General features: G+C 53.2%; 1 protein-coding gene across 1 annotated transcript in view; it reads right to left on the reverse strand.

Moving 5' to 3' along the window:
* Positions 1–9,866, reverse strand: part of LOC104135883 (SREBF chaperone) — a 70,269-nt gene that overhangs the window by 1,796 nt on the left and 58,607 nt on the right. The window contains exons 12-21 of the mRNA XM_009649575.2: positions 9,285–9,503; positions 7,837–8,270; positions 6,944–7,138; positions 5,816–6,017; positions 4,834–4,949; positions 4,129–4,699; positions 2,872–2,957; positions 2,397–2,479; positions 1,257–1,423; positions 303–383 (exon numbers count right to left, since the gene is read on the reverse strand). Of these exons, the coding sequence (XP_009647870.1) occupies positions 303–383; positions 1,257–1,423; positions 2,397–2,479; positions 2,872–2,957; positions 4,129–4,699; positions 4,834–4,949; positions 5,816–6,017; positions 6,944–7,138; positions 7,837–8,270; positions 9,285–9,503 (2,154 nt within the window). The remainder of the gene's footprint in view (positions 1–302; positions 384–1,256; positions 1,424–2,396; positions 2,480–2,871; positions 2,958–4,128; positions 4,700–4,833; positions 4,950–5,815; positions 6,018–6,943; positions 7,139–7,836; positions 8,271–9,284; positions 9,504–9,866) is intronic.

The raw sequence follows: 9,866 nt of genomic DNA on the forward strand, positions 1-9,866 counted from the left end.
CCCTCTTGGCCACCTGGGCACACTGCTGGCTCATATTCAGCCGCCTGTCGACCAACACCCCCAGGTCCTTTTCCGCTGGGCAGCTTTCCAGCCGTTCTGCCCCATGCCTGTAGCGCTGCGTGGGGTTGTTGTGACCTCAGGGCAGGACCCGGCCCTTGGCCTTGTTGACCCTCATACAGTTGGCCTGGGCCCATGGATCCAGCCTGTGCAAAGCAGAAGAGGGTCCCAGCGGGGTCCCTCTGGCTGAACCGGGGGCTCAGCAGCCTCACATCAAGGACGTTCTTCCCGGCGCAGAGCCTCACCTGATCGATGTACACGGCTGTGATTGCTCCTGAGTGGCCCTGCAGCGTGAACAGACAGCACGAGTCTTCCAGCCGAAACACCTGCAGGGCAGAAGAGGCAGATGTGAGCGTCCGCGGGGCAGGCGTGCCGTGGAACGACTCTACCTGAGCCTCATCGCTGTTGCTAACGAAGCAACGGATCTCGCTCTATCTTCCTCACTGCCATCCCCCTCTCAGGGCAGAGGCAGACCCTGCCAGCGATTTAGGACAGTGAGCTCACTGGAGGATGCTGCCAAGGGCAGGGGAAGAGGGTAACGGCTGTGGGGCAGTGACAGGGCGGGGAAGTGACGTGCAGGGCTGAAGGGGACAGCTGCTGCTGGAGGGATGAGGGGATTAATTAATTCATTGGATATTAGGAAAAATTCCTTCCCCACAAGGGCTGTCAGGCACTGGAAGGGGCTGCCCAGGGAAGGGGTCGAGTCCCCACCCCTGGGGGGATTTAACAGCCGGGCAGAGGCGGTGCTGAGGGACAGGGTTTGGGGGTGGGATGGCAGGGGTAGGGGAACGGCTGAACTCAATGATCTCAAGAGTCTTTTCCAACTGAAAACGATTCTGTGACTAAGACAGGGGGTCCCCCAGAACCCCCACTTTGCTATTCATGAAGTCAGGCATCCCTAAGGCAAGAGGATCTCGCGCTCTGTTGAGTAAGACACCTCTGACAGGGCTCTGTCCTTCTAACTCCACCGAGGAGCCCCTTCCAGGCTGACAAATATAACATGGGGAGCTTCAGGAACGCACGGGGTTGGATTCCAACCCCACCACCCCAACCCCTCACCTACCCTACACAGGTCAGCATTGCCCCCGCCCACGTACGAGACAAGCTCACGTCCCACAGCGTCCGCAGGGGGGATAAGCACCCGCGCCCCCCCGTCCCAGGGCAGCAGCAGCCCCGGGCTGAGGCTGGGGAAGCCTTACTCTCAGAGTGTGGTCCTGGCTGCCGGTGACCAGCCGTCCCGCCGCAGCCTTCAGCGCCGTGATCGGCTTCTGGTGGGCGCAGGACACGGTGTGGGTGAGCTGACACACGATGATGTCGCTGCTGCTGAACACGGGGGAGGACGGGATGCTGCTTCTGCTCGGGGCTCCTGTGGCAAAACACACTGGTAAGTCCTCAGCGCAGGCGACACAGCCTTGCACTCCAGCACTAATGTCACCCAGAAACGGGGCAATACCAAGGATGCCTGGACGCTGAACTTTAAGGAATTTGAACCTGGTCCTCCAAAGAGCTGAGCACTCAGCACTGGCCGACACCAGCTACAGCTGCTCAGTGCTCAGGAAGGACTGGAGCGAGGGTCTCCAAGAGGGTCCTCAGCAGCAGAACTCCCTTCCACAGACCGGTGGCCCCTACCCAGTAGCTCTTCTGCAAGACTGAGGTCCCTGAAGCCCAAGAGCACTGTGGTTAGCCTCGTCAGAGAGGCAGAACAGACAGCTGGGCACAAGAGTCTTTGCGCCCTATGGGGAAACGTCGTTCCCACAGCATTTCCACAGCCAGTCCCTTCCTGCAGAGCCACTTCCACATCTGTGGATCCCAGGGCATCCCCCCCAGGAATGCAACCATTCTCCTGGAGTAAGGCCAAGGCTTCTCTCCCCTCCAGGCCACCCCAGCACCAATGGAGCCACTTGCACTGCGAACCAGTTACCACCACGGATTAGTTTTGCAAGCGCCGTGGTTGTGCCGAGGCCCCAAGCTGTACTGCGGTTGCGCAGGGCTACGTGGTGTGCAAACAAGTGAGAACAGACCTTGCCAAAGGAGAAAGTAAGTGAGAAGTGGGAGAGGAAAGAGATACGGGGCAGAGCAGGCCTGGGAACGCATGTCTCAGCCTCCAGACCTATGCACTAGAGAAAATCAGCACTCGAGACACTCCCCCTGCACAGGGAAGTCCCAAAGTATTCCCCAGCTCTCCACAGCCGCTGGTTCAGCATCCTGCAGCACGGGAGCGTTATCACAAAAACTTATGAAGTGGGTGTGAGGATGAGTCAGCTGCAAGAAGGCAAGGGAAGAGGAAGAGGCTCGGCGGAGCTCAGAGCGGTGCACAGCACGCTCGGACACGCGCTTACCTCGGAACTGCAGGTGGTTCAAGGACGTGTGTGTCTCCAGCGAAAAGAAATCCAAAGAGCCGTTCAACCGGGCAGCGACAATCCTGAGGGAGAAACGCAGGCGCGTGAGGAGAGGCCCTTCCCCGCTCCCAGAGAGCTTCCGAGGCAGAGCACAAACCAGGCAGGCTCTCCCTGCGAGGGGGCACTCCTGAGTGCAAGGGAGAGGGGTGAATTGTTCTGGATATTCAGCTACCAGGAAGGCTGAATATCTGTGTGAAGAAGAAGTGGCTGCTGGAACAGACCCAGACCCAGGAAAGCTCGCTCCACCATGCCCAGCTTGAGAGGCAGATGCGTGGGAAGGAAGAGACCTCCCAGCCAAGCCTCTGCCACCCGGAGCTGTTTGACCTCCAGGGCAGGAGGGTCAGGGCTGGGGTCCTGGCTTACGCCCCGCGTTCTCCTCCCCTCGCAGGAGATCACCGAGTGCAAAAGCAATTACCTGTTGTTCAGGAAGACGAGCGCCGTGATGCCAGATTGACCTTCATCATTACTGCTACGGAGGGTCCCCTCGATAGCATCCCAAACCTGGAAGGAGAAGGGGTTAATGCTGTGATCCGGGCCAGAAGGCCGTCAGATCGAGGATCCAGGTAACAGCTAACCTGCAATCCAGGTAAGAGCCAACCTGTGCTACGCTGCGCACATCCCCTGGCCCCCCTAGCTGTCTGATCTTAACGAAGGAGCCTGGAGGCAGCTCCCATTTGGCACTGGTGATTACAATCATCAATCTCTGTCTATCTTAAAGCGAAGCAGCGAGTTCTCGAGTGAAGAACCTTTTGCTGGACAGCAGAAATGATGAATAGAATTCTGTTCTTCGAAGAAAATCCCCCAAGAGCTCAAAGGACCACAGTCAGTGCCGGCTGACCTCTCCAGGGACACGACGGGCACGGTGTGCCGTGCTCGGCCTGGAGGTCTGTCCCGTGCTGCACAACATGGGGCTCCCCTCAATGGGAGGGACGTAAAAATCACACTATCCTCTTTTTATTTTTCCTTCTAGCGCTACTGCCAATAAATGGCATTTTAATCCATACTTCACAACCTGCGTGCCTTTCTTACCGGCGTCACAACAAACGCTAGCCCCGGAGCACCGCACACGCACCCGGCGGCAGCGCGGGCTCCTGCTGCACGCCCCCCGTCCACAGCACCTCTCTTTGCTCCAGGTCTCGGCCCTGTTCTGAGTATGAAGCGCTCTGGATTTTGAAGCAATATTGTGATGTGGACTGGAAACAAGATTCAGCAGCAAAATTCAGTCCGTGCAGCTGCGCGGGAGAAGGTATCTGAGCTCAAAAGCATATTTAAAGGACAAAGAAAAACAATGGAGTGGCCTGCCTGTGTCTCTGTTGGAAAGAACGAGAGCCACCCACAGGGAGCCCAGGTCAAAAATCCTTTAAAATTTTATTTCAAAATGTGTTTGTTTAAAAAAAAAAACCCCGGCATTTATTTTGAAGGAAAAATTCTGACTAAATGTCCAAAAATGAAATTAAACTAACTCTGAAAGTTTCCCATCAGAGATTTAAATTTCTGAAGGAAATTTGCTTCAAAACCTGTATCATTCCCACGGAATTCCTATTAATTTTACCTTATTTCCTGACTGACCCGTAAGACTGCTTAATGCCACAGCAATCTTTAAGCTTCTTCAGTCTTAACGAGCTGCTGGCAGCTCACCCAGTGCCTGGGCTGGCAAACCCTCGCTCCTCACCTCCAGCTTCCCGTTACTCCGGCCAGCCACAATCAGGTTCCCTTGCAGGTCCAGGCTCCAGACAGAGCTCTCCAAGTCTCCTCCCCAGGAAGGAAGCGGTGCCGATTTGTCAAATCCCGTAAAAGACTCGTCCCCCAGGCTCCTTCTGCGGCTGCTGCAGCCTCCTTCCTTGGTCCCGCAGCCCAGGGAGCGGGGGCTGCCGCTCCCCGCGCAGAAGCCAGCCTGCCCGTGCGGGGCGGAGAGGCCAGTGAAGTTCATGCAGTTGGAGGTGCCGTGCTCTTCGTACACTTTACCAACCAGGCTGCTGAAATCGTAGCCGGTCTCCTTCTGGCGACTGCCCACGGCACGGAGCCGCGTCTCTGACTCGGCCACCTTCACCTGCTCGGAGAAGTTGGTGTCAATGAGAGAGGTGAGATCTGGCTGGTCGCAGAAAAGCGGAGGCTGGGGAGGGCTGAGCATCCTTTTGAACTGGTGACCATTCTCAAAAGAGTCGTCCAGACCATTCTTGCCATCTGGGCTATGATCCCAGCTTTCCTGGTAATCAAAGATGCCACTGCTGTCTCTTCGCAACCTAAAACACAGTAACGAAAGCTCAGTCCCCCCACCTCCGCTGTCGGAGAGGGCCCATTTCTTACAGAGGGGTTTGCACCAGCTGCTGGGCAGCGACTGCGGAGGGTTGAGTGATGTGGTACAGACACCACTTACCTCGGTTTGGGAATAACGGTGAGGCAGTCGCCAGTCTGAGCGTCCCACACACGGATCTGGCCCACCAGGCAGCAGCTGACGAGCAACATCCCATCGCTGGCCAGACATTCGATGTCCTGGGAAGGAAGAACATGCACAGCTGAGCGTGTAGCACCACCGCGGCCTCTGGACTCTGACAGTCACCTTGCGTGTGGCTGAGGAACTATACCGATGATAAATTTCATGTCAAAACTAACGTGGCTGGCTTAGCAACCTTGGGATACTCTGAGAACATGAGCACATCTTTGCCCAGAGTCCTAGATGCACACTGGACTGCTGCAAATCAGACTCCGTCTGTCTTCCCTTTCCCTGACAAAGTATGGCCCAAAGTGATGGTAGGATCAGGAGCAGAGGTGCAGCTTCTCTGGACGACACAGCATAGTGTTTCAAACTCCGTCCAACTAGGTGCCCAAGTGCTCTGTTTCATCTCAGAAGGGGAAGAAACATCTTTCCCCTCAAGAAAAATGAGTGAACTGAGCAGCAGCACAATTCTGTGCAAACCCATGGATGCTTTTAACACTGGAAACAACATTTAGCAGCCCAAACCTATGCAGTAACTTTTGGGAAGCAGGGAAAAAAGGATCCAGTAGGCATTAACTACCAGGAATCTAGAGCTATGCCAGCAAAGGCAGCTGGATCAGCCCAGCCGATAAAAGCCAACAGTTGGCCACACAGAGAAGGTAATAACAGAAACTGCAAGAAGCTCAGAGTGAGTCCCAGAAAGAAATGGAAAAGTTGTACAGGAAACTTCATGCTACAATATCCTAATATATATATAAATATATATATCTATAGCTTCTGTCCCAGCTGTTAGCCTCCACGGCTGCGTAGCCGGTCTGCCCTGCATGAGGGCTGTTATTTCAGTAAACCCAAGAAAACCGAAGACGAGTGGCGCAAGTCAGTAAAAAGCCTTTCTTGTAAAGGCTGCACCCGTCCAACCTACCATGAGGTGACCCCTGAGAACCAAGGGGACGATCTCAGTCTCAGGTGGGGAGTAGCCGTAATCGTCGCAGGGCAGGTCCCCCCTCTTCCTCCTGCTGTGAGAGAGCCCGTTCTGCCCGTAGTTCTTGGGGCAGAACACCCTGTACAGGCAGAAGAGCAGGAGGACCAGGATAATGCCCGAGGCCAGACCCAGAGCAGCCACCCTGGCAGGAGAGACAAACAGAAACAAAAAGGAGGTGAGATAAGAGATCCAATTATTAGTGCACAGACAGAGTTTGACGAACGCTGTGAAAGTGCTACATGTGTTGCTGGTCTAAATTTTTCAGCTGAGAAGACTTTCCAACCAGCGGTAGTAATTTGTGGAAAATCAAAGGGTTTTTTAAATGGGAAAATGTCAATTTCGACAAGTTTTTCTGATTTTTCATGAAGAAAAGAACATAGCAACTAAGACTTTAAGAAAAACGCTAGATGGGGATCGGGGTAATACAAAGTGCGTTCAACGCAGCCAAAGGAAAATTGCAGATTCAGAGGGCAAGCTGGGAGCCTGTCTTCTCAGTAGGAAAGGAAGGTCCCCGCTTGTCTGAGAGCTTGATCTAACAGCCAGTAAAGCGTTACTGAATCACAACGTTTATTCCCAAAGATTATTCTCATCCCTGTTACCCAGCGATAAACCGCATAACGCACCATGTGCGGTGCTAGGAGTAACAGTTTTAGCATCACCAAGCCATCCAATTAAAATACGTCTAAGCTTAATCTTCAAAATGCATGACTAATTGCACAACGGTTACTAGATCACAGCGAACACTTGCATATGCATCAAATTTGTATGCCGTTTGTCCATAGTCGTTGATATATATATTGGCAAGCAGCTCCCACCAACAGCAACGCGCGCTAGCGACCTGGGCTGCACACACCATCTCCTGCCAGGGAACTCAGAAAAAACAGCACCAGGAGAGATTCAATTAACGCTGCGCTAGCTGAGCTGGAGGGTCCTGAGCATTACAGGATTTTGCACTGGAGCTTTACAAATAGTTTTTTGTTTTCCCTCCAAGAGAAGAGCCAAACAGCCAAAGAGCAACCCCGTGGGAGTTAAGGCATGGCCAGAAGGTTGTATCAAGGAGTTTTTTACTTGTAAAGGGTGACATCCTGGTGCCCTTGCAGCTTGGACGAGGCTTGGTCAGGTTGAGCTTCAGCATCCAGCTTCCCACCGCTTGACGATAAGAAGGGGTGGTAGCGGTTAGCCTCCTGGGGATGCCGCACTTCTAAGGCCTCTTGTGGGTTCAGGTACAGCGTGACAGGGATTGCTGGAAGGATGCTGATGTATCTGAAGGAATGGAAAGATGCGAATAGCTTAGGAATAACAAACGCAAAAGACACAAAAATCCTAACGGGTAACCCAGCCCATCTTCACGCTAGCAGCCACGGTAGGACTCGGGATGTACTTTCAGTCCAGCAGTTCCAGGTATTCCAAACTAAAAAACTCCTTGGAAATATTTTTCTCTAAGGATATTTCCCAGGTCTTAACCCTTAACTCTGTGGAAGACATGAAGAGCCAACAGTGGAATGAACTGCTGATGAGATCAAACGGATCACACAGATTTAAGTAACGATCTGGTCTGGATTCCTGTTCCCTGCGGGCCAGAAGATCTCACCAAGGAGTTTCTTCAGCTCAGATGTCTCTATTCCTCCCATGTACCATCCCCATCACTTACAGATGATCCTATATTGTTTTGCAAAATTCTAAATGTCAGCTCCAGGGTAAAGGAAGACAACAGGCAAGTAATACACCAAGAGCACAGAGAGGAACACGTCCCTTATTCTCAGACACATGCCCTGGAGAGTTTGGTACCTCCGCACCACGCAGGAGGGCCCTGTTTAATCGTCTCCTCCTGAAGACACATTTGGATTAAGCCACATGGAACACAAGTGACCTAGCCCAGAAGGACGAAGGACAGAAGGAAAACCCTTGGGGTCAGTTCCACAATTCAAAGTGGCTGCGGCACTCGATGCCAACCCACTTGCCTTTTGGCCAGAGTGATATTGTAGTAGCTGAAGAGGGATGGCCAGTGTCTGAAGGAAAGCTTCCTCCAAATCTCCTCATCCTCTGCTCCCCAGGTAACCTCTGCTTCAGCTCCAAGCTCCATCTGTCCATTCCCTTTGCCCTCTGGTCCGTGGGCCCAAGTGTGCTGGTTTGGCTCCAGCCCGCTCAGGGACTCCAGCCCTGACTTCTGCTCACGCTGCTGCGTCTGGTTTTCTGACAGCTGTATAGGGTCCGATGGGAAGACTGAGAGATCAATCTTGGGGTCCCCAGCAGGTAGGACCCCTCCAGGAACAGGCATAGGAGGCAGACCTGCTTCACCCAAAGGACTTTGTTCAGTGACCTGTGACGTGAGGTAGGTGCGGAGACCAGCAGGATCCGTGTAAACCAGGATTCCAATCCAGATCACCGTCCCAGCCTACACATGATGAGCAAGGAGACAAGCTTGTTTAGTACACAGCCTTCACACTCCGCCTCCAACAGCTCATCAGCCCTCTGAGCTGGTCAACAACATCCCAACCACGGGCACACGCTGCACTCAGTTATGGCCTTACTCCTGGCAGATGCTTATCCTCTAAGAGGATTGGGAGAGGTTGCTCAGCACGCACAAAAATGGAACGCTCCTTTTCTGTGAGCCATCCAACTCTACCTGACGGTGGGAACCCCACGTCTCCCACGCAAACGCAGAGCAGGGAAGAGATACCTCGCTGGTGGCTGGGACCAGCACATCTGCCTCCCTCAAGGAGGGCTGGAAAGGCTTAATTCAGGGTCCTGGTTCATGAACTCTGCAAGCCCTACCGCAGCAGCCACGGTTCACAGGCTGATGTATTAATTTAAGTCAAATTGCCATTGGTGTTCATTGACAGTAACAGACTGGGTTGTGGTGTGTAGAGCCAAGGAACACGCACGTTCCTCCGCTCCCATTACAGACACCCAGAACAGAGGTGGGGGAGACAAGCAGGGGCAGTAACTGGTGCAACCACTGCAGTTACACCTGCAAAAGGAAAAGCCTTAAGTCTTTCATGTTGCAAAATATCTCCTGTGTCTTTAGCCCACGTTCTTTGCAAGAACAAAACATGATTTCTGCTCTGTAAACATCTTCTCTTGCCACTCATACAGTCCTTGAAAATCTGCTTATAGAAAAATCTTATATAAAAGCAGATTTTTGTCTCAAAAGCAAGTATCAGAAAATTACCCACTACCACCCAAACACCGTGCCAACAGCAGAGCCCTGGAGCTAACGCATGCAGAGCCATGTTCTTAGGGAAGTATTTCTCAAACTGTATTTACCACGGGGCAGCACGAATCTTCCAGGGGAACAAGGATGCATGGAAGAATTGGGCTTTTTTTTCCCCTCCCTGGAAGCCTATTTGGGTTGGGTTAGTGTCCAGCAGGAAGGGGCACCAGGTAACATAAACACCACGAGGCATACCATGATGAGTCTCTGGGCCAGCCGGGTCCTGGCGAAGAAGTAGATCACCCGCAGCCTCTTTGGCAGGCGCAGATTCCTGAAAGACGATGGCTGCAGGGTGATGGTGTGGGGGGTGGCAGGTCGCATAGCAGGCTGGCGTTCGTAGCGCTGAGAGCGGCTGACAGGCTTCGCTGGGGGCATGCAGGCTTCTGCTGGCAACCGTTTGTTCAGATCAGCGAGCTGCCAAGGGAAAAGCAAACGTGTGAGAGCCGTGGCGGTGATGTCCCTCAAGAGAAACACGTGCAGTCAGCTACCTTTGATACATGCCCACAGCTGAGCTCCCGCCTTCACCCTCGAGTCAATCTGTCATAGAATCATAGAATGTTTTGGGTTGGAAGGGACCCCTAGAGGTCATCTAGTCCAACCCCCCTGCAGGAGCAGGGACACCGCTAACTAGATCAGGTTGCTCAGAGCCCCATCCAACCTGGCCTTGAATGTTCCAGGGATGGGGCCTCCACTACCTCTCTGGGCAACCTGTTCCAGTGTTTCACCACCCTCATTGTAAAGAATTTCTTCCTTATATCTAGTCTAAACTTACCCTGG

Source organism: Egretta garzetta, unplaced genomic scaffold (assembly GCF_000687185.1).
Source record: "Egretta garzetta isolate BGI_Z169 unplaced genomic scaffold, ASM68718v1 scaffold92, whole genome shotgun sequence".
NCBI lineage: Eukaryota > Metazoa > Chordata > Aves > Pelecaniformes > Ardeidae > Egretta > Egretta garzetta.